The sequence below is a fragment of the Podarcis cretensis genome (genome assembly GCF_951804945.1).
Source record: "Podarcis cretensis genome assembly, chromosome: 15".
Classification (NCBI taxonomy): domain Eukaryota; kingdom Metazoa; phylum Chordata; class Lepidosauria; order Squamata; family Lacertidae; genus Podarcis; species Podarcis cretensis.
The window spans coordinates 38,287,159-38,311,632 of record NC_137185.1 but is presented as its reverse complement, the minus strand read 5'-3'; the positions used below and the strand labels follow the sequence as shown (position 1 = coordinate 38,311,632).

General features: G+C 46.5%; 2 protein-coding genes and 1 long non-coding RNA gene across 3 annotated transcripts; 2 read left to right on the top strand and 1 right to left on the bottom strand.

The window, feature by feature from the left end:
- The first annotated feature begins 1,136 nt into the window (after positions 1–1,136).
- On the top strand, positions 1,137–13,573 carry MAK16 (MAK16 homolog). The gene is made up of 10 exons (XM_079955222.1): positions 1,137–1,225; positions 2,702–2,751; positions 4,197–4,306; positions 5,525–5,589; positions 6,695–6,846; positions 7,249–7,303; positions 7,945–8,019; positions 9,183–9,293; positions 10,224–10,280; positions 12,889–13,573. Exons 1-10 carry the CDS (start codon positions 1,211–1,213, stop codon positions 13,081–13,083), a joined length of 885 nt encoding a protein of 294 aa, XP_079811348.1. The 5' UTR covers positions 1,137–1,210; the 3' UTR covers positions 13,084–13,573.
- LOC307203985 lies at positions 10,304–12,530 on the top strand. Its single transcript, XR_013833419.1, has 3 exons — positions 10,304–10,535; positions 10,768–11,206; positions 11,508–12,530. It is a non-coding gene; the product is annotated as an uncharacterized lncRNA (long non-coding RNA).
- Positions 13,093–24,311, bottom strand: TTI2 (TELO2 interacting protein 2). Its single transcript, XM_079955085.1, has 7 exons — positions 22,924–24,311; positions 17,751–17,937; positions 17,136–17,228; positions 15,954–16,141; positions 15,724–15,867; positions 14,560–14,722; positions 13,093–13,656 (listed from the first exon to the last, which is right to left on the bottom strand). The coding sequence occupies exons 1-7, from the start codon at positions 23,586–23,588 to the stop codon at positions 13,555–13,557; spliced, it is 1,542 nt and encodes a 513-aa protein (XP_079811211.1). The 5' UTR covers positions 23,589–24,311; the 3' UTR covers positions 13,093–13,554.
- Positions 24,312–24,474: the final 163 nt, after the last annotated feature.

Sequence of the window (24,474 nt, the reverse complement as noted above, 5' to 3'; positions counted from 1 at the left end):
AAGAATCATAAAACAAGGATGCAGGGATGGGGAGGTATGGGGAAGTCGAAGGAAAGAAGGGTATGAAAATACAATTTTGAAATTACATTTGTTTAAATGTTTTGTATGTTTTTGTTTTGTGTTTTGACTTTCTGTTGTGTGCTTTGTTTTTATTATGTGTTTGAAAAATGAATAAAAATTATTTAAAAAAAAAAGAGATGGCTGGACAGTGTTCTCGAAGCTACAAACATGAGTCTGACCAAACTGCGGGAGGCTGTGGAAGACAGAAGTGCCTGGCATGCTCTGGTCCAGGGGGTCACAATGAGTCGGACACAACTAAACAACAACAAAATTTGGTTGGGCTGGGGCAGGATCGCGCCCCCCCCCCCCACTGCTATAGACTTTCCTACTACGCAGACAGCCCCCCCCCCGCAATTTACTAATTTCTTTAAAAATGGATACATTGAAGAGCAACAAAAGCGGGAGGAATAACGCGGCTAAAAACCTAACCAGACTGATAAAGAGAAACAAACAGCTATGCTTTCTGATTGGTCGCCACGCACGGAGAGGCTCCTCCCCTAGCTGCAATTCAGCCAATCCCGTGTCCCTTCATCAGATTCAAACCCACCTCTCCATAAGTCCACACTTGTACAGCCTAGAGATACGAAATCAATCAAGAGTGACGCGTCTCTTTACTTGGGCATGTCGTTTCCGGGTTCAAATAAGTAAAGGCATTGTTAATCTTCCAGAACTAGCCCAAATTTAGTGCGGAAATGCAGGCAGAATCGGCTTGTATGCAGATACGTTACACTTTTAAAAACGTCCTGAAAGCAAGAAAGAAAACCGTACTAAATTAGACCCGTGTTAGGGAGAGCAAGCACTTGTGCCTTGAAAGCCACTTTGTGTAAAAAAAAAAAAACCACCCAGGCTGCACTATAACCCTGTATTGATTTTTTATTTTTTTTATATTTTTTGACCGGGGGAAGAGCGAGAAAATAAAAAAAGAAAAGAAAAGAAAGAGAAGCGAAAGTTATACTGAACCCGGAAGGAGACGCCGCGCACAGATCTATTTGTTAGGAGTCTACTGCCGAGCATGCGCAGCTGCAGCCTCCTCCTCCTCCTCCTCCTCCGGGCAACGCCCACCGCCAGCTCTCGCGAGGTCTCCGCGCGCGGCTCCTCCCCTGAGCTCCGCCTGGACTCCGCCGGGTCGCGTCTCCCTCGTGGCCGCAAGATGCACGCGGACGACGTGAGTCTCGGGGCAAAGCGGGGATCCGCATGGCGGGGGTTGGACTGGATGACCCTTAGGAGTCCCTCCAACTCCACACACTTCTTCTGTTCGATTGATTGATTGATTGATTGAATTTATAGACCGCCCTATACCCGGAGGTCTTCGGGGGGTTCACAGAATAAAATCGAAATGCAAAACCACAAAATACATCATCAGAATTAAAAGCAGCCACCCAATTTCCACCCCACCCCCAGTTCTGTGATTCAGACCGCACCACGCCGGATCCCTTCCCGTGTAGAACTTTGCACGTGGAAGGTGACCCCTGAGCATGCACAGAGCGCCAATACTTCATCGGTCTGACCCTTATGTTTCCCTCCCCTTATGGTCTTGATTTATCAGCTACTTTCAAATGAGGCTGCATTTTAAATTGCATTTTAACCTGTATTTTAAATTGGTCCCCCCTCCCCTCTTTTCCCCCTATTATGTTTTTACTGTGATTTTATTGGTGTTAGCTGCCGTGAGCTGGGGAGGGCAGGGTATAAATAAAATTTTTTATTTTTATTATTATTGCCGATTCCAGAGGCGTGTCTGTCTGTCTGTCTGTTTGTGAGTGAGTTGGTTGGTTACAGTATACAAAGCTCCCTTACTTCAAGTGGGAAGCTCACCATGTTTCTCTCCTGATGTTGGGACTACAACTCCCATCTTCCCTAGCTAGCAGGACCAGTGGTCCTGGATGATAGGAGCTGTGGTCCCAAGTTTGAGAAACAGCACCTGATCTTAGCTGACTGATGGTGGCTCTGAGACCTTTCCTGTAGATGTCAGGATTGAACCAGAGTTGGACTGAATGACCCCTGTCACAGATGTATGTACTTTTCCGTACTGGGTGTGCTCACATGCATCACTTTACAAGCAGGGCTGGGGAACATGTGGCCCCCCAAAGATGTGGTTGGCATTCACAACTTCGCTCCAGCTAGCATGGCCAGTGTCAGGAATGGTGGGAGTTGTAGCACGCCAACATCTGGAGGCCCCCAGGCCCCCACCTGTGCATTGAAAGCTCAGTCGCTGCTGGCAAGGACCTCTCCTTGAGACACTCAAGAGTTGCTGCAAGGCAGCTAAGATCATCCATCTATTTCCGCTAAGGTTGTCAACTGTGCCTTTCCCAACCCTCCTGTTGTGATCCCTTTAATAAGACCAGGGCCCACATCCAGCTTTCAAGCTTCCCACGGGCTTCCGATCCGTCCTATTAGTGAGGAATCGGTAGAAATTTGATAAAATGCCAAAAGAGGTGAAATTAGAGCAAGGTGTTTGCCATCTGTCCAAAATTATAGACATTTTGGAAGGGACTTTGGAGGCCGTCTAGCAGTCCAAAGCCAGTGCTCAAACACAGGATCTTCAATTTGGGTTGCAGCTACAGCATATCGGACAAAGAGTGTTGATGTTGCGGAGCAGAATAGCATTGGAAGAATTACTAACAAAGCTTTCTCTCTTTGTCAGGTTGTCTGGGACACTCTTGGCAACAGACAGTTCTGCTCATTTAAGATCAAGTAAGTATTCTGCTCCCTTTCCTCTACCTCTTGTTGAATTTAAGGGCTACAGGATGTGCTGGCTATTCTGATGGGTAGATTTGGATCTCAGGAAAAAGAACCACTGTAAATAGTGATTTAAATTGAGCTTCCCCCTGCCTAATTTGTACCTTTCCTGAGCAAGCACGCATAACATCTGAATATGTAAAACGTAAAGGGACCCCTGACCATTAGGTCCAGTCATGGCCGACTCTGGGGTTGCGGTGCTCATCTCACTTTATTGGCCGAAGGAGCTTCCAGGTCATGTGGCCAGCATGACTAAGCCGCTTCTGGCGAACCAGAGCAGGGCACAGAAACGCCGTTTACCTTCCCGCCAGAGCGGTACCTATTTATCTACTTGCACTTTGACGTACTTTCGAACTGCTAGGTTGGCAGGAGCTGGGACCGAAAGACAGGAGCTCACCCCGTCACGGGGATTCGAACCGCCGACCTTCTGATCGGCAAGTCCTAGGCTCTGTGGTTTAACCCACAGTGCCACCCCTCTGAATATGTAGGCACGCTTTAAAAAAATGTAGATTTAGATCATATGGTAGTTTCCAGAAGTTGTGGGCTACAGCTTCTATCATTCCCGATAATTGCGCCTGCTGGGGCTTATAGGAGTTGGAACCCAAGCCATCTGAAGAGGGCTATGTTATCTGGTGGCCTCCTGGCCAGTGGTCAAGGAGGATAGGAGTTGTAGTCCAGCAACATCTGGAGGGCTACAGGCTCCCTACCCCTGATTTTAGAGGACTGCACCACATCAGTTGCTGGATGTTCAAACCAGCCCTTTGCTTGCCTTTGCCATGCCCCCCTTTAGCCTCCTTGGGGCATGGCCAGGTTGCTGCTGAGGACCCCGGGACAACAATGCACGATGTCATTGTTAAAACATCTGTACTGGTCCTTGCATTAGTTTTTCAAAGCCCTGAACAATTTAGGTCCAGGGTACCTTAGGGAAGGCCTGAGACCTTATATCCTGGTTCAGTCACTGCGGTCCTCTGCAGAAGCACCATTGGCCATCCCCCAAGCTGTTGAGGCACATCTGTCAGCAACAAGAAAAGGAGCCTTTAGTTTCATTGGCTTGGTCCGGTGGAATACTCTGCCAGTGGAGATTCAGCAGCTTCCTTGCATTTAACTGCCTGCTGAAAATTATTCTGTGCTGTCAATTGAGAAGACATTTTTCTGTTAATAGATGGCCTCCAGATGCTGTGCTTGCTGGGGCTGGTGAGAGTCAGAAGTCCAAAACATCTGGGGGGGGGACGACAGGTTGAGGAAGGCTGTCCCTAAGACATTAAACTACCCTGTGCCCATGAAGGTCACCTTAATTCTTCCAGTTCTGTAGGGACATTCCATAGTTTGGATTAGAATTAATGTTCTAGGTAATACAAGGTCTAGAAATGAATGTTTCATTCCAAGTCTCTTCCTTGTAGGACGAAAACACAGAGCTTTTGCCGGAATGAATTTAATATAACAGGCCTGTGCAACCGTTCCTCCTGCCCCTTGGCGAACAGCCAGTATGCTACCATTAAGGAAGAGAAAGGTGAGACTCTTTGCTTTGTTTTCCTCAATGTTGTACCTGGTGCTCATCTTTCGTGGATAGCTCCGTTGGCTAGATTGTGGTGCTGAGATTGCAGGTTCAGTCCCCTGGAAGGAGCGGCATATTGCAGGGGTTGGACTAGATGATCCTGAGGTCCCTTTCCATGTGATTCTAGTGGTTTCATAGGCATAGCTGTCAACTTTTCCCTTTTCTTGCGAGGAATCCTATTCTGAATAAGGGAATTTCCTTTTAAAAAGGGGAAACATTGACAGCTATGTTCATAGGTCTTTGACCTCTCAAGACCCCTAGAGGGAAGGCAACAGCGCTGCTTGGCTTAAATTTGTGGAAGTGCCTTTCAAACAATGTGCAGAAGCCATCAAGAGTTATAAGCACCGCCCAAAGGTTAAATGCTGTGAATATTATGCACCGGTAGGAATTATCTGTGACAAATCTTAATACATCTGATGTGCCAGCCACACAATGTTGGAGGGTTAAAAGAAAAGATGAAAGAGTGGCACGAGAAATTGATGAGCTGTGCAGAACTGGTGAAATTGACATACAGATTGCAAGATAAGGACAACTGTGACTTTAAAGAAGAATGGGAACTTTTTACAAATTACTTACAAAGACAACAAAATGAACTGGGCTCCTTGGCAGGTTTTGAATAAACATACACAAATTTAGTGAGGGTTAACATAGTAGATAGATAGTACAAGGATGTATACGGTTTTACAATATGCAGAGAACAACATGAGTTGAGAAATCAGAGAGAGGAGCTGAGGGAGGTCTTGGGGGGGGGGAGGGTTTGTTGGGGAGGTGCGAGGGGAAAAAGGGGGGGGGAATAATGAAGATGATTTGTTTTGATAGTTTGTTACGTTGAAATTGGTAAGAACAATTTATAAACAATAAATGAAAAGATGAAAGAGCTCTAGCTTAAAATCAGAGATGAAGGGTTTGCAATGACAGGACCATTTCCATGCTTGCCTGGTCCCTATTTATCCAGAGCCTTGCATCAGACCATCTTGTGCCTGCTCTGGAGCTCTTCGTAGATTTATGAGCACCTGCTCTTCAGCTAGGAGCCTGGTGCTCCAGTAACTTCTGAGCATTGACCTTGCATGGTGTGAGCTGTTTGTATTGTGGCCCGCATCCTGCATCTCGTAAACCAAGGCTGCAGCAGACCTTGTGGTGACTATGCATAAGCTGCTTTTGTTCCCTTTTTAGGGCAGTGTTACCTATACATGAAGACCATTGAACGTGCTGCGTTCCCCAATCGGCTGTGGGAAAGGGTAAGTCCTCCTTCCAGTCCTCCTAGGGTGGTGTGGGTCTGATCTGTTTGTTTTTAGCTTTATGGCTTGGGTTCGTGATGCTGCAGGGTTTTTTCGTTCAAAGAGTGATCAGACTTTAAACAATGGATGTGTTACAGCTTGTAGGAGAGTCTGTGATTCCTCTCTGCCACTTCTGCCCACACATTCTGAGTTTGATTGCACAGATAGCCCTCATTTCTTAGAAATAGCTGTGAATTTAATGACTTTGAAAGAGGATCAAGATGAGTTTTAATGGAGAATAAGGCTATTGGTGTCTACTAGCTACAACATCTATGTTCAGCCTGTACCTTCAAGGGTGTTGTTTCTTGATAATCACAACTGGGGAGTTTCACTCAGGCCTTGCTTGTTGAATTATTTGTTTATTTATACAAATATTTATACATCACAAAGTCATTTTTAAAAAATCAAAGTGGTTCACAGCAACTACATAAAACCACAGAATAAAAACCATATAAAGAAGTTAAAATCAGGAAACACTTGTGGAAAGGTATATCATTAAATGCCTGCATAAGCCTGATGGAAAAAGTTTACAGCAGGTTTTTAAAAGCTGACATGGAAGACACAAAGGCATCTGATTGGCCCCTGTGAAAAAGGGATTCTTGACTAGCTGGGCCTTTAGTCTGATGGTTCTTAGGACTAGTGGATTAACTGTCACCTTCATAACTATTACAGTCTTTCTGCAGAACTTAAGCAAGCAATTTAAATAAGAACCAGCCTCTAATCTGCATGGCCCTAGTCAAGAAAGGACATCTTAAGCCAGAATGGAAACTCAAGTTTTTTCATGGCAAAGTCTTTTTCTCTCTACTTTGCATTGATGGGCCTCTGAGAATATAGGAAGCTGCCTTATACCAAGTCAGACTATTTGTCCATCAAGCTCAGCACTGTCTACTCTGACTGGACGTAGCTCTCCAGGCAGTTCAGCGGAGGACTTTCCCTAATTTAGGGTGGCAAAAACCCGAGAGGACTTCACAGAGCTCCGAAAGGATCTGTGAATGAGAAAAACAATGGAAAAACAATGGCAGGTGAGGACCCACCACAGACTTCTCCCCTTCCTAATTTTTTGCAGGTTCGGCTGAGCAAGAACTACGAGAAAGCGCTGGAGGAGATTGACGAGAACCTGATCTATTGGCCCCGCTTCATCCGGCACAAGTGCAAGCAACGCTTCACCAAGATCACCCAGTACCTGATCCGAATCCGCAAGCTAACTCTCAAGAGGCAGTAAGTCATGGGGCTTGGCCTGGGGCCTTTTCCTGAGTTTTGTTGTCCCATGCAGACTCGTGCCAACCAGCCAGGAACAGTGGCCACAGTGATATCAAATCCAGCATATCTGTCATTGGGCAGTTTGCCAGTCGCAAGAGTCCACAACAGTCACATTTGACTTCAGAAAAGAGGCAACTTCCCTGAAATGAAGGAGTTGCTATTAAAAAAAGAAGTTGAAAGGGATAATTGGGAGATTCAGGTGTCCCCAGAATGCTCAGGGGGTTGTTCAAAAGCACTGTAATAGAAACACAGCTAGAAGATCATTTAAAAAGCCCTAGAAATTGGAGTCTTTTTTCCTAGTTGATGGTTGACAGTTGCTTTTGCAAAACCACTTCACTAACTTCATCTTCGCCTTTGTAGGAGGAAGCTTGTTCCGTTGAGTAAAAAGATCGAAAGGCGCGAGAAGAGGCGAGAGGTAACGTACCTGTCTGCTGCCGTGGTTCCTTACTGTTTGTCAGTTTATCTTTCAGTCCAGAGGAAGCATGCAGCTCCTATAAGGCCTGCTGTTTATGCCTCCCCTAATACTCCAATCAGCACCAGGCAGCTATGTTTTGGAGTCACCATTTCAACTTCCCACAATGCCCTCAGTAGAGCTTTGCTCACCAGCTGCATTTCCCAGATCTCATTGCCTTACATGGAAACTTAAGAAGCTGCCAAATACAGAGTCAGGCCATTGGTCTGCCTAGCTCAGTATTATCTACACGGACTGGTAGCAGCTCTTGTGGGGCTTTAGGCAGGGGACGTTCCCAGCCCTACCTGGAGATGCCAGAAATTGCACCTGGGACCTTCTTCATGGAAGGTAGATGCTGTACCAATGGGCATTTTTAAAGCAAGGCATTCCTAACTGCTCATCTGCAATCCCAGGTGGAATAGGAGGGTGGGAAGCCCCTGCAGAGTCTTGCCTCCTGGTGAAGATGGGAGGAACTAACCTATTTCCAAAAGGCACCCTCCTCTCCGCTTTCCCCCACTCACCTCTATCCATCATGAAAAGCCTTCATGATAAATCCACTGTTTCCTTCTTCCAAATCAACTCATCACTTTGTTTTTGTTGGCCAGGAAAAAGCTCTGATTGCTGCTCAGCTGGACAACGCAATTGAGAAAGAATTGCTGGAGAGACTCAAGCAGGAGACGGTAAGATGCTGTGATGCAGTGCATGGAGTTTGTGCAGGGGTCAGTTAACCAGGTTGCTTCCCCAGAAGGCAGTGAAAGAAATGAAGCAGTACCCAGATACCTACCTAGGATCGCCTTGCTGTTAGCAGTAACTGACTTGTGGCACCTGAACCAGCCTTGGCTAGCCTGGTTGCCCCCCCGCCCTCAGCGTTTTGGATGACAACTTTGGCTGTTGAGAGTTGTTGCTGGAGAGACAGAAGAGGATCCTGGGGCCCACGGAATGGCCTGATTCTGCATGTTGCTCAGCAGATAGCCTACAGGCAGAGGGCCTTCTCGGTAGCGGCACCCGCCCTGTGGAACACCCTCCCACCAGATGTCAAAAAGAACAACTACCTGACATTTAGAAGACAGCTGAAGGCAACCCTGTTTAGAGAAGCTTTTAATGTTTGATTTATTACTGTATTTTAATATTTTGTTGAAAGCCCGCCCAGAGTGGCTGGGGAAGCCCAGCCAGATGGGCGAGGTATAAATAATAATAAATTGTTGTTGTTATTACATTAGAGCCCTGTATAGCTGAGCCCAATTTTACAGTGTTCAGCCCTCAGATCATTTTCTTTGAGCTCTGCAGCTCAGGGCAGGATTTTTTTTGGGGGGTGGGGAGAGCCCAGGGCCAGTATGAGCAGAGAGCCCCCCCCCAAACGCTGCAAAGCTGGCTTATCGGATTTCCAAATAAGTATGCATGTTACCATCTTAACTGTATGACTGTCAAGTCCCATGTCTTAAAATTACCTAACTGCAGCTAGACTAATTACAGCTGGAAAATGGCTGAAACGTGGATTGGGGGGGGGGGGGATCACCCAAGTATGAGTGAATCCGGACACTTGTTGACATCATCCACTGACTTCAGCTGATGGGCTGGTGGGAGCAGCTTGGGGGAAGTAGCCTTGCGAGCCAGGATTCACTTGTGGGATGGCGGTTTCTTACCCTTGGTTGGGTTAAGATCATCCTTAGCAGAAGCCCCAAAGTTATGGAATGTGTTGGCTAATGCTGCAGAGTGTTCATTCCTATTTTGGTAGGCTATCATATGCAGAGTTGTCTATGTCTTTAAATCTGTGGCTTTTTTGTGTGCTTTTGGGGATCATCATATCTAATCATCCTTCCTCCTTAATGTGCTCCATCTTCAGTACGGCGATATCTACAACTTCCCCATCCATGCCTTCGACAAAGCTCTAGAACAGCAGGAAGTGGAGAGTGAGAGTGACTCGGATACAGAGAAGAAGGACGAGGAGGAAGAGGTAATGCTTTTGAAACTCTTTCCCCATTGCAACTCTCCAGGGCTGGAGGGCAGGATCTGTGCAACTCTCTATGCTTTGCACATTTATACGAAGGAGAGAATTGGGTCTTCAAGTTATTTCTGCCAAATGGCTTGCATTCTTGCCAAACAGCACTTATTACAACTTTCACACAGTTCTCTGTTCCCTTCCCTAAGCTTTCCTCCTCCAGAAATAATGTCATGGATGGGGTGGCTAAATATTATTTGCCCGTGCGTTAAATGCTCATGTACTTAGGAGACTAGCCCAAGGCCCTGCATATGGGACATCACAATCATAGCCAGAGCCTCTTCGCTTGCCAAGAAACCTCAGATATAGACTGGCATTGCCAAAGAAACCACAGCTGTTCACTTGGCTGTTACGCACTATGTATCAATTTGTGCTTTGTCTCCTTCCAAGAACTGGGGTTCCAAAAACTTTGGATTTCATTGATCAAGGACTTGGAACTGGCTGAAGGATCTTATCATGTAGACTGAAATTAGGACAAAAGAAAAGTGTAGCCACGTGAGAAGGAACACTCCTTCCCCTTGATCTGTCAGAGATGCTGTAATTGTGTCCTGCATTGCAAATCCTGCATGAGGGCGGGGGTATTTGACCTAGAGTAAGGCCCCTTCGAGAGTCTGTGTGGTGTAGTGGTTAAGAGCAGTAGACTCGTAATCTGGTGAACCAGGTTCGCATCCCCGCTCCTCCACATGCAGCTGCTGGGTGACCTTGGGCCAGTCACACTTCTCTGAAGTCTCTCAGCCCCGCTCACCTCACAGAGTGCTTGTTGTGGGGGAGGAAGGGAAAGGAGAATGTTAGCCGCTTTGAGACTCCTTTGGGTAGTGATAAAGCGGGATATCAAATCCAAACTCTTCTTCTTCCAACTTGTATTCTGCTATGTTCTGCTTGTAGGACTCAAACAAGAGAGAATTTGTGGAAGTGGATGAGAGTGACCTCAGTGACTTTGAGGTAAGTGCAGCCTGTCAAAAAACTGTTTATGAAAATTTAGGAGCCTCTTACGTTTCATTTGTTCTACTGGAACACTGGAACACGCTTTTTGCTATTTACTCTGGCCTGCCTCCCCTTCCTTTGCGTCAGATTTAAGTGCTGTGCACACTTATGGTGCTGTAAAATCATGCTGCAATCTGGAGGTGGGAGAGGAGGAGGCGTGTGATGAGATTATTCCATTCCTATCAAGGGATCCTCCCTGAACATAATACACTGGTACCTTGGGTTACAGACACTTCGGGTTACAGACTCTTCAGGTTACAGATTCCGCTAACCCAGAAATAGTACCTCAGGTTAAGAACTTTGCTTCAGGATGAGAACAGAAATCGTGCGGCGGCAGCAGGAGGCCCCATTAGCTAAAGTGGTCTTCAGGTTAAGAACAGTTTCAGGTTAAGAACGGACCTCCAGAACAAATTAAATACTTAACCCAAGGTACCACTGTAGAGAGAAACTGGGTCTTTGGCTTTAAGCCCCAGCAGAATCCTGCACTGCTCCTGACCAGCATTTGTTTCAGTAGAACCTATCCTGTAACCCTCTGCTGGTTCCTCCCAATAGTTTCTGCTCTACTTAACTTACGTACTTGCTACACACAATGCACACACCTCCCTCAAAGCAGGGCTGGGAATCAATATTGAAAGTATGATGAGAATAACTACACATCAGGCAGAACAAAACTGCCAGTGGGTTTGTCGTGGTTAGAGTGTCAGACTAGGAGCTGGGAGACCAGAGTTCAAATCCCCACTTGGCTCACTGGGTGGCCTTGGAGTCAGTCACTACCATTCAGCATCACCTTCTTCATAGGCTTGTGTGGATTGCAGAAGGGGAGAACTATGTGTGGTATCATGAGCTCCTTGGAGGAGAAGGTGGGCTATAAATGAAATACAGTGGTGCCTTGCAAGACGAAAAGAATCCGTTCCGCGATTCTCTTCGTCTAGCGGTTTTTTCGTCTTGCGAAGCAAGCCCATTGACGGCTTAGCGCTATTAGCGGCTTAGCGGATAAGCGGCTTAGAAAAAGGGCGGGGGGGGGGGAGGAAAAAAACCCGCAGGAACTCGCAAGACATTTTCGTCTTGCGAAGCAAGCCCATACGAAATTTGTTTTGCGAAGCGCCTCCAAAACGGAAAACCCTTTCGTCTAGCGGGTTTTCCGTCTTGCGAGGCATTCGTCTTGCGGGGCACCACTGTACATAGATAATAAAACAAAAAAAAGTTGTGTGCAATACAGGCTCTGCCGTTGACTTAAGTGGTCAGGGAGGGCAGCGATGCTCAGAACACAACAAGCAGTTTCACACAACTTCTATTCCAGGCCTAATTGCCGTATTTTTCTCTCTATAACACGCAGATTTTTTCTCCTAAAAAGTAAGGGGAAATGTCTGTGCGTGTTATTGAGCGAATGTGTGGTCCCTGGAGCCGACTCGCCCGAGCGCAGAGGCAAAAATCAGGCAAAAATCCATTCAGATTCTGCGAGAGAGGAAGCTGTTGCTTTCCTGCATTCTGCCTCAGGGTCCTACCGCCCACCCTCCTCTGTTTCGTTTGCTGTTTGCTCAAACGGAACAAAGAGCAGGGAAATCGCCTTCCCTCCAGGCAATCAGAGGGGAAAGGAAAGGAACGTCCTTCCGTGCTCTGGTGCTGCTGCGTCCAGGGAAGCATTTTAGGGACTCGCAGGCAGCCAGAAAACATGCAGGTGGGAGAGAGGGGGGGTGGCTGGGTGGGGGGAAACTTTTGCCTTCCTTTCCTCCCTCCTGTTAAACCCCTCTCCTGCATTCTTAGCCAGCTGCTTTTCCGCACACCCCTCTCGTGCTCCTTGTCCCTTCTGTGTTTTTCCTTCCCTTCCCACTTAAAACGTGGTTACAAAGCACGGTTCCACGTGGATCCTCAGGATCTTTGCATTGGGTCACCCCAAATTCACCATCAGATCACATAGCATGTCCATGGCTACAGCCTGCACCAAAAAAATCACGCACCCACTGTTGCCTGGGGCTGCAATGGTGCAAAAACGTGGTTACAAAGCAAGGATCCACATGGATCCTCAGGATCTTTGCATTGGGTCACCCCAAATTCACCATCAGATCACATGTCTGTGGCCACAGCATGAGGCACAAAAATGATACATCCACTGTTTCATTCAGAATTTCCCCCCCTTGTTTTCCTCCTCTAAAAACGATGTGCGTGTTATGGTCAGGTGCGTGTTATAGAGTGAAAAATACGGTATATATACAGTGGTACCTCGGGTTTAGTACTTAATTCGTTCCGGAGGTCCATTCTTAACCTGAAACTGTTCTTAACCTGAAGCACCACTTTAGCTAATGGGGCCTCCCTCTGCTGCCATGCTGCCGGAGCACAATTTCTGTTCTCATCCTGAAGCAAAGTTCTTAACCCGAGGTACTATTTCTGGGTTAGCGGAGTCTGTAACCTGAAGTGTATGTAACCTGAGGTACCACTGTACTTCTATCATGTTTAATTTTACTTGCATTGTCTCTTAAAACCGATAACCTCCAAATACTTGCTAAGGGAGTGTGCTAAGGCAGCAGCACGTGTTATTATGCCTAACACACCTGTTTTCTCTGCCAAGGATATGGATAAACTGGCAACGAGCAGTGAGGAGGAGGAGGAGGCTACATCCAGTGAGGAGGAAGAGAAAAGCCAGCGGCCCAAGTCTAAAGGCAAAACTCCCTTGAAGGGGCCAGCAGTCAGGAAAAAACGAGCTTATGTTGAAATAGAGTATGAGCAGGAGACAGAACCGATGTCTAAATTGAAAGCAACGTGATTCCTCCCAGTGTGTGGGCGCAGATCTGAAAAATGGACTGAATGAACTAGCTGGTGGGATGTTTCTCTGCAAAGGCTGACTCACCGAGACTCAAGATCATACAGGAAAAGTTCCAGCTGCTTGAAGACCTAGTGAGCTGGCATTCCCAGATGCCGCAGGGTATATTTTTGCATATTGACAATTTAAAACGTCATCTATTTTTAAGGCTACCCAACTAAGATTGTTAAATATTTGTATATGTCTATTAATTTGTGAGCTGCATTGAAGGGATTTTTTTGGGGGGGGGGTGGATTGGGAGGTATAAAAGTGGCATATAAATATGAATCAGAACAAACCTGTCATTACCTTTTTTTACTTAATGCCCTGCTTTCTCCAACATTAGACAGTTTATGTATCGCATGAGTCTTAAAAGCTAGGAATGTTCTTCCTTCCAACTTTGAACACAGTGAATATAAGCCTCTCCACTTGAGCTCAGGGAGTGATGTTACTTTTTACAGGCTCCTCCTCTACTTTTTTTAGGCATTCCTTGAGGGTCTCATCTTGACAGCTGCGTCGAACTCCTTGTAGTAGGACCTGAATATTAGGGATGGGAAGAAATCAAATGTTGTCATCGTGTTAGAAGTGGGCAGCAACAGCCTCTTATCTGCTCTACAGTGGTGCCTTACAAGACGAAATTAATCCGTTCCGTGAGGCTCTTCGTATAGCGGTTTTTTCGTCTTGCGAAGCAAGCCCATTGACAGCTTAGCGGATTAGCGCTATTAGCGGTTTAGCGATCAGCTGTTAAGCAGCTTATCAGCACATCAGCTGATAAGTGGCTTAACGGCTTAGGAAAAGGGGGGGAAAAGGGGAAAAAACCTGCAGGAACTCGGAAGACATTTTCGTCTTGTGAAGCAAGCCCATAGGGAAATTCGTTTTGCAAAGCGCCTCCAAAACGGAAAACCCTTTCGTCTAGCGGGTTTTCCGTCTTGCGAGGCGTTTGTCTTGCGGGGCACCACTCTATTTCTGACACAAGAATCTCCCTTATTCTAAGTCAGACCATTGCTCTGCATTGTCCAGACAGGTGGGCAGTTGCTCTCCAGCATTTCAGGTGGCTTTCACAGTCCTACCTGGAGATTCCAGAGAGTGATTTTAGGATGTTCCAAATGCAAAGCACCTATGAGGCTGTTGTCTGCACACTGCTAGGTGTACTTCTTTGACGGAGATACTTTTAGTATTAAAATCAAGGAAGAGTGGACTCATCAATTGGGAGTATGACAAGAGTATTAATTAGCATGCCCATTTGAGAAAAAGGACTGCACTTAATTTGTTTCTTATGCACACATGTGTGCTGATCAGCTGCTGATCAGTGGTGACTGCCAGACATATGCAACACACCCAGAGGCTCCACAGTTGTCTCTTGTTAAGAAGCAGAGGGCCTGCTTTTCCCTAAATCACAGGCCTGCTGAACCTTGGGCTCTCCCCCTTGGTCCTGCTTACCTTCACCTGTCCGTGAGAAGCGTGATCCAGTAAGATAAGGCACTCAGTGGCTTTCTGGAGTAGCTCTGCTTTCACTGGTTCTGGTGTTAAGCTCCTGTCTGTAGCCACATCCAACATCATTCTCAGCAAAGCCTTGAGAAGGACAGCGAGGCGGCAGGACATTCTACAGCAAGGAGATGGCAAACTCATGTCAGCTGGATTTGAAAGCTACTTCTGGAGCCAGCGGCATCCCAGGAGGAGGTGGCACTACAGCTTCAGTGTAGCTGGTACAAGTAACAAACTTTCAGCAGAGCAAGATGTGGACTCCCAACTTCCATCAACCCTGACAATTGGCCATGCTGGCTGTCCCAACAATATCTGGAGGGATATTCTTCAGGCTGTTTAGCAGATCTTTCCAATCACCTAGTCCCTTTTAACGAGTGATTGAACCTATGTCCTTTTGCATGCAAAACAGGTTATCCAGCTATGGTTCCTCCCAGAGTAGGGAACAATGGGAACCTTCTGGAGCAGACTTTTGACAGGCGATGGAGCTGCAGGGGAAGGGGAAACATACTGCTGCCAGAACTCTGCTCCTCTAAGCCACTGTATCTAGTGCATTTGGGAAAGGGAAAGAAAAATGGGATGAGGAAGTGCAGGAGCCTTATGATGACCCTGCTCTCAGAAGAGAAGGTCCAGACTCCTGTTGAAAGTGATAGCAAGTTTGCTAGTCCTGCCTTGTGACCTTGGACAAGAGGCAAACCTGTCTGATTGCCTTGAACTGAGCCTGTTGAGTCAAAGCTCTTGTACAAACAGGACAGTCCAAACAACACATAAACACCATAACAGCCTGATGTATTTAAGCTAAGGCTCACTGGTATTAGGCCCCCATATCCATTTCAAAAGCATGTGGCGGGTTCAGGAACCAGAGGTTCTCGTTTCCTACTAGCTAGATATTTGTATTTAGGCAGGCAGAAGTGTTTACTGCTTACACTCAAGTTTTCAGCTTCACACTGGGGTCAGAAGCAGCACCTCCAAAGCAGTGGGACTTCTGAGAAGTATGCTTCTTGACCGTAACAGCGGCGACAGGTTACTTGGTTGGTTTTTTAAAGCAAGATCAACTGAAGAGAAAAATGCACCTCTACAAGTACACAGCTACTGCCCAGTGCTTAGGGCTTATCAAAGTACCTGGGCCAGGCATGCTGTATGGTGTGTTTCAAAGTTTCTAATGTTGCCATTCTAGCCGTTTCGTCGGGACCATCGGAGACCTCCAGGTATCCCACAATCACCCGCTGTAACCTCTTCAGATGACGGGCTATCTGAATGTCGAGCCTCTCAAAAGACAAATCAAGGATTATAAACCTCTGGACAAAGAGGGAGGCTTATCTGATTACAGGGTTCACCATTAAAACACTCACCTCTCCACAAAGGCAGGTAGGTTCCTGGTGTACACCCTCCGTAAGGGGAGCCGGTGCTCCGATTCCATGTGGGTCAGGACCAACTGGAGCACCTCATCGGAAGGTGCGACAAGCTGGGGGTTGTGGGGCAGCCGCTGAAGGGCCTTCTCCAGAATGGGAAGCAAGTCCAGCAAGCACAACAACACAACCTGCGAAGAGTAACGGGATGGGTTTAGAGAAAAAGCAAGTAACATCTGAAGCTGAATTCTGGAAGATTGAGGACAGGCAAACTAAAGTACTTCTTCACACAGTGCTTAAACTACGAAATTTCTTCCCACAAGAGGCAGTGATGGCTTTCAAAAAACGATTAGACAAATTCATAGAGGATAAGGCTATCAGTTGCTTCTAACCTTGATGTTTATGTTGAACTGCAGGTCAGTGCAGAGCCCACACACTGAGCTTGGCGGACCAATGGCTTGAAATGCCATCAGGCAGCACCTTGTTTTGCTACTCGAACCTCAGCTTCAGTTGTGCATCCCCAAATTGCAAAATGGTGGTCTGAACACAGGTCTTGGTTTAGTAAGGATACATATTCCCAGCCTGCTTGTTAACAGGGAAGCAGAAGAGAACAAATAAGCAGCCCCTACTGAGCCAGCAGCACATGAGAAAATTGCTATGGCTGGTTCTTTTAAGCAGGTTCAGATTTGAACCAGTAGAAATTCCACTTGTGACCTGAAAACTGCTGCCCCTTCAAAATGTGGTGCTAAGAAAGCATCAGGGAGAAACCAGATGTCATAGAGCACATGTGGGCTGTTACTTAGTGTTACATTGGGCTTTAACCTTTAATATCTCCCCTTGCTGTTTGGAAGGGCTAAAGGAAGAAGCACAGGGTAGCAAATCAGAAAGTCATCCACACATGCCATGCTACCAATGTAAAATTTGCTTCCCCCAGTCTGCCAAACAGCTCTTTGGGAATCTGGGGAAGCACAACTACATAGGAATATGAGTGTGTCAGCCCAGGCCCTGCCCATCACCACCCACATCCAGTGGTGGGTCGCCCACCCATTGCTGGATGTGGCTCTCAGGACCAAAAAGATTGCCACCCCCTACTGTAGAGTGTAAAAGGATCTGTAATCTGGTATTTAGTCCACCACCTGAATCAATTCAGTAAAGTTAAAGAGGAAACACCAGTCTTTACATTACCTGCAGGAGCCGGGCTTCCTTGCTATAAAGGTGGTTGAAAAGGGCATGGTACACAACCTGCGCCCGGTTATACTGGCAGAGGTCAGCTGCTGGCTGCAAGGAAAGGAAATGATTGTTATCATCTGACCAGCATTATGCAAAAGGAATTCTGTAGAAGGGACATGGTTGAACAGAATGATGGACTAGATGAGCCTTTGGCATGATCCACTAGGTGTCTTCTTATGTCTGAATGGTGTCTGCTCTTATTAAAAACCTAATACAGCAGCATCACCCAAATCCACCTTTCCTTCCCTCAAAAGGTAGTGAGGATGCAACTGGACAGTAGGCCAAGTAACAGTCTTTGATCCAAGGGTACCTATGTTAACAGCAATGATCTAATGGCTACCAATTCTCATGAATGCTGTTTCAGTTGTGGGCAAAATAGTTAGTAAAATGGAGGTGGGGGTGTGTGAGGATTCAGCCCCTGCTAACACTCTCTCCTATGGCTCTGAGGATGATTCCTTACTCTGAAGTCAGACAAAGTCATAAAGCCATCCCCAACTTTTGGCTGGAGACCAGAGGGCTCTGATGACCCAGTTCATGGTCCCCCAAATGCCTATGTACATCTGTCCTTACCACATTCTGAATGATATGGTGTAGGCACTGCACTCCCAGTATTTTATTTTCCTCTCGGTAGTCGTCCGACAGCAGCAGCGAGGGTGGCAGGACTTTCTCCAAGTGAGGGCCAAGCCAGGGCCTTGTGACATGTTGGAGCGTGCAGGAGAAGACATGTTTTGTTGCTGGGCTGCGCTGCCATGTATCTCTGGAGCAGAGGAAAAGGGAATCATTACACATCTTGGGAGGTGAAATGGAGCCTAGGATCAAATTATAGATGGACTGCTGGTGGTGTGTTAACAACATAAACTTATACCAGATCTGTCTTTCTGCCCCACTAGCCCAGGGATTATCTACTCTTAACTAGACCTCTCAGGCCAAGAGGGGGCTTTCCCTGTCACCTGTGACACAGCCCTTTTAACAGGAGCCTGGGATTCAATACGGCATTTCTGCATGCAGTGCCTGTGCTCTCTCACTGAGGTATGGTGCCTCCAATTCATAGATGTGTGCTAATTTCAGTCACATAGCACTAATTCAAAAGGTGGTGAAGGTAACAGGGACTTGGGGGTGGTGGCCAAGGCTTTGGAAGATGCTTGTTTCAAGCCAGAGTTCTGTTGGGCACATTTAAATATTTCTCCCATAACTGGAGGCAGCTCAGAAATGCCCTCCCCCAATATGTCAGCCACAGTGGGGCAGCCAAAAAGGAGGCAATTTACCCACCTTATTCAAGCCAAGAGTGAGAAACAAGAGTGGCAAGCCTGCAATACCAGCCGCCACAAAGTGACTTTAGTGGTAACAGGCTTGGTTTTCAGAGAAGCAGCCCCTTATTATGGTGAATGGAATGAGGAAAAACCTTGAAAGCAGAAGGTCCCAGGTTCAATTTTTGGCATCTCCTGTTAAAAAGGGTGATGGTATACACTTGCTTCTTAGGTTCCTTGCAAAAGCAGCACCAGACTCTTCACTTTTAGCAAGCAATGATCAAGTTTAGAGATGATGATAAATCTGCGAGAGGGTTTCCTCCGACGGACTTAACTTCTCCCTCCCTGGGTATTGCTCTGTCAAGTTGTACCAAGAATTTCGAAATGAAGAGACTTCCTGTTCAGGGATCTACTTTCAGTGGATCATCCACGGTGTGCCAACAGTCGAACCAAATTGTTAAAAATTTTTAATTTGGAGGGCTCCTCACAGTTACCATCTTCCCAAAGTAAAATAACTGATTTTTTTGTTACATCTTCTGTCTTTAACAGAGAGTCTGCCCACCCTCCGTTTTGACTGTTAAAAGAACAACATAGACGTCCCCAGCTAGCAGTCCTAAGTTGGAACATTGCTGGCTGGAAAAGGAAAAGATTAGATCCCGAATTTCCTTTTGCAAGAGACTTGGGAAGAAGACAAAATAGATATAAATGGCTTTGAACTGATATCACTTCCAGCTAGCCCCTCCCAGAAAGGTGGCTGGTCCAGAGGTGGTCTTGCAATCGCCATATCGCTTAAAATGAGAGCTAAACTCTCGCTAGTTCAGACTTTTCCTCCTTTTGCTTTTACAGGTCTGATTTCAAGCGAAAAATTCTCACTATTAATCACCAATGTTTATCTTCCTCCAGGTGGTCTTATATCAGACCTCCATTATAGATGGGATTCTCTGGAAGATCATTTATTGGCATGCTATGTTATGTACCCTAATATTCCATCGATAATGGGTGGTGACTTTAATGCACGTACAGCTGCCAACTGGGATGGGATAATTAAGGCCAAGTGGTGGGTATCTCCCCCCTACCCAAAAGCTGATTTAATCTCTTTTACATCAAGAAGATCTAAGGACAACAGAGTGAATGATGCGGGAGTCCTTCTTTATCAATTGGCCATTCATATGAATTTGAACATTTTAAATGGCAACTGCCCTCTGGACGTGCCAGGTGAATTCACTCATTTGGGCACAACATCAAATAGTGTCCTAGACTACCTTCTAGTTTCAGATGACCTAGTTTCAAACTTCTTTTATTTCAAAGTAGACAATGTACAATCCAGTGACCACCTTCCTCTAGCGGCCAAGCTAACGCTTGACTGGCACCCGGTTAGCAGTACACACCCAATTCATGTAGGTTTAAATGCCACAGCTCAAGTAAGAGGCATTAAATGGTCTATGAAACAGGCCCAAAAATATGCAGAATTCTTCCAGAGGAATATCTCCGAATCCCTTATTGTTTCAATGGTGGAGTTGTCGGAACCAAATAGGATACTGGAGTGGTTCTCCCACTTCTCTGCAGATTTAACTAGCTTCTTTACGATGCCGGCTCACCTGGTTAACCGAGATCAACCCAGGTTCGGTGCACCTTGGTTTGATTCCAAATGTAAGCAAGCTAGACTCTCTCTCTGTTGTATCTACAACAGATACAAATCTTCTGGAGCTGAAACTCTTCCCCCAGAGTACTTGCAGGCCAAAATTGCTTACAAACAGGCACAGAAGTCAGCCAAGCATGAGTGGCAGCTAAGACGTTGGCAAGCGCTGATTGCTGCCTCTAAGCTTCGCAACTCTCGCGGTTTTTGGAATTTAATCAACAAAAGATCGAGGAAATACCCATTGACGGTTATCCCAGCCCCGACATGGGAACAATTTCTAAGAAAATATTTCTCCCAGACAGATATCTCTAACATTCATTCTGATACTCTTTCAAGCCACTTGCCCATATGGCCAGATACTGACCCGGAGGAAATAGTAGATTTAATTGCTAAACTGAAAACTGATAAAGCCCCAGGGCCCGATCTGATCCCGGCTGAAGCTATTAAACAACACCCAGCATGGTGGGCCAAAATTCTTGCAAAAATCTTTGATGCAATCAATGCCACGGGCCAGATACCTAGATCATGGAAGGAGTCCATCATAATCCCTATATATAAAAAAGGACCACCAGAGGACCCAGGAAACTATCGTAACATCAGTTTATTATCAATCATCGGGAAAATCTATACTCGCTTCCTGCTAACCAGACTAACCCAATGGGCCGAAGATTCCAATCTGATAGGCCATGAACAGGTCGGGTTTAGACCAAATCGCGCTTCTATTGACCATGCAATAATTCTATATCACCTGGCGCGGAAGTATTCTTCCCCCACTCATGGTCTTCTATGTGCTGCTTTTATAGACCTGAAGGCGGCTTTTGACAGTATCTCTAGAGAGCTGTTATGGGAAAAACTGGCAAAGTGGGGCATAGATAAAAGGCTGTTGTGGCTTATGATTAAATTACATGAAGGGACGGCCGCTAGGGTGAGGTTAACACCTGAGGGTGACCTCACAAACTCGGTACCAGTAAATAAGGGGGTACGACAAGGGTGCATCCTTGCCCCCTATCTTTTTAACCTCTATATTAGTGACATGAGAACCCCCCTAGCTGAGGCCCAAACCACCATTTATGCACCCAGGCTTGCAGACTATCGCTGCCCCTTATTATTGTACGCTGACGATGCGGTGATCCTCTCATATTCTCGAATCGGTTTGAGGAGGGCCCTTAAGATCGTTATATTGCCAAACAAATTTACTTACTATTAACCATTCCAAATCTAAAGTCCTAATTTTTTCCAGGAGTCGTAAACTGTATAGATGGGAACTCGAGGGGAAGCCAATTGAACAAGTTTGCAAATTTCAATATCTAGGAATTTACTTCCAGTATAATATGGGATGGAAAGCGCATATCACATATTTACAAAATAAGGTTAAAGCCCTTATCTACGCTCTATTACGCTTCTTCTTCACTGAGGGGGCTATGCATGTTCCATCCGCCTTAAAAGTTTACAGTGCAAAAGTGGTTGCAACTATGGCCTATGGGGTCCCTTTATGGGGCGCCTTTGTAAATCTCATGCCTCTGGTGACATTGCAAAATCTTTTTCTAAGACGCCTTTTGAAACTACCCTCCTGTGTAAGCAACTCTGCCATTCGCTTAGAACTTAAGACCCCCTCCTTAGAGATTCTGATGTGGAGACATGCCTTTAATTATTGGCTGTCCCTCTGGCATAAATTGCCAAATTACCATCTTATTCAGTGCCTTTGGAGAGACGAATTCACCAGCCCATGGGCAACAAAAATCCATTCCAAACTGTTGTCTTATGGAATCTCTCCTTCCGATATACTTAATTTAGATCTAATTACAGCTAAAAAGGTCATCAAACAAAGATTGGAGGAGGTTGATTTGCAACAAAATCTTACTACAGGTGGAGGTACATGTTCCCCAATAAATCAGGGCATTACATCTATGTCCCAGATACCTCGATATCTGTCTACCTTATCGGCTGCGTCGCATAGATTCGCATTTGTTAGAGCCAGATTTAATGTGTTCCCCTCAAATGTGCTGAGCAATAGATTTTCTAACGGTAAAACCTCTGTTTTATGCGCATGTGACAACAAATCAATAGAATCCCTTTATCATATCTTGTTTAATTGCCCCTTATACATTGTTCCCCGATCAAGGATTCTGAGTTCAATCATTCTGGAAATTGTTGCTAAACCACCTGAATTACATCTAGCTTATCTACTCCAGAACATTGACTCTTATAGAACATTACAGGTTGCCAGATTCCTGATTTCAGTTCTTTCATATAAAAGACTTCATGGAATGCTGCATGACTACTAAAAATCTAGTAAACTCTATGCACCATCTTTATCTTCAAGGCCATAATACGGTACATCTGAATAGTGTGATGGAGATTATGCGTTGAAATATTTTAGTTGATATTTTAGATTGTAAAATGCTATTTTTATCTATTGATTTGTCTTACCTTGTGGGCTTATAGCCGAATAAAGTATTATCTATCTATCTAGCTACCGTGACTGACAGCAACTCTCCAGAATTTCAGGCAGGGTTCTCTCCCAGCCCTACCTGGAGAAGTCAGATATTGAACTTGGGATCTTGTGCATGCAAAGCAGCTGCCCTTCCACAGAATTCCCATATTCAAGTCCCCAGTGGGATGAAATAACTGTAGAACATTCCACAGTTCCCACAAGCCACAGCCGTCCTTCTGCCTAAAACATCACACCCACAATACCTCACAGAAGTTACATTCAGTTTGGGACTTTCAAACAATCCTGACAGCCTTGTAACATTGTCACTGGTGGGTGGTCCATATGAACCGTTTTGTCCCTATAAAAGGCCCCACAAACATAATTAGTCTCTGACAACCATCACTGGGCTTTCACTTCACTTACTTGGTCAACTCTGGTTTCAAGCACTGCATCACCACCGCCAACCACCCTGTTTCGTCTTCACGTGCGCCTCTCAGGAACTCAGGTACTGACCGGCAGTCCGAAGCCCGAAGGAGACCATCCAGCAGCTCTTGAGCCATGCGCCGAGTTTTTGGTGTGGTCCACAACCTCTCTGCAACGTGTGTCACGCCAAAAAGATACAAGGGCCCTGCCACTTGGCGCAAGATGGGACCAACCACCGCAGTACCAAGTCTCTCGAGGCCTTTAGCCGATTGCACTTTGGCCACGATGCTGATGAAGCCCAGGCTGACGTCTGCTGCTCGGCTGGCTACCGCAGCATAGGAGGGGTCCCCGCTGGGGAGCCCTCCTCCCTCTGGCTCCTGCTGGGGTGGCGCCGCATAGAGGCTCAGCGCGACCACCATGTCACGAAGCAGGGTGGGGGCGGCATTTGGGTGGCAGCTCCCAAAAAGCCACTGGCAGTCCACAGCCTCCAAGATGGCCAGGAGGTCTCTAATCATGCCTGCCTTGGCATCACTGCTGGCTCCCCTGCTTGCAAAAAGCTGCAAGAATTGGGAGAGAACCTGCTCTGCTGGGGGGTGCTCAAGGCATCCCTGCCCCTCTGGGATGGTCCACTGTAGGGAATTTAGCAAGGGATGCTGCTGCGCCATTGGCTCTGGGTGGTGATGGAGGAGAAGGACCTCAATCTTCTTCCCCCAAAAAACCTTTTACCCCTCTTCCCAGCAAACTGGTTCCTAGCCTCCCTGCATTTATTGCAACCCTTGCTGAGAATGCAAGCTTCCCCCGGGAGTATTTAGCCTTCTCAGAGAGGCCTTTGTAGCCCTTAGTGGCCCCTCTGAGTAGTTGAGCTCTAATACTCAGTCTGAGCTGGTCCCAGAGCAAAGTGTTGGGTAGAGGGCTCTCACCATAGAGAGGCCGCAGCCTAGAGCGGTCTCACTAGGCCTCCCAGTGAATCGGAACCCGGCCAGCAGCGGATTTCCGTTTCAAACCGGAAGTTCAAGCGGAGACGCTAGAGATAGGAAACAGAACACGCGGGCGGGAAGCCTGAGAAGCATTTCCGACGCAAAACCATCAAGGGCCTTTGCCCTCTCACTCTAACGCCCGGTGCCAAGTAGTCACGCTTTCCACTAGTCAAGGGAGAGAGAGAGAGAGAGGGTGTCCGCACGGAATATCAAGGCTGACGACAAACAAAATGGTGGCTTCCGAGTTGAACCGGAAGCTCAGCCTACGTGCCGCTCTAGGAGTTAATCTCTATGAACATCTCCTCCTCCTCCTCATGTAGCTTCGCCAATTTCTCCTTATTCTAAGCCCACCCAGCCCACTTTACTCTGTTCAGCCTGCTTTGGCCGCGAAACCGCAGCTCTGTGCGACAAATCGCCGGAAATCACCGACGCTTTCCCACAGGTCGCAAACCGGTTTCCCGTAAAGCGAAAGGGGGCGGGAACGGATGGTGAATATATTAACATGCCTAATGAGCGTGCCTGGTCCTGGTATTGCTGAGGGAAAAGAAGAAATCCAGGCTACGGAGGGAGAGGG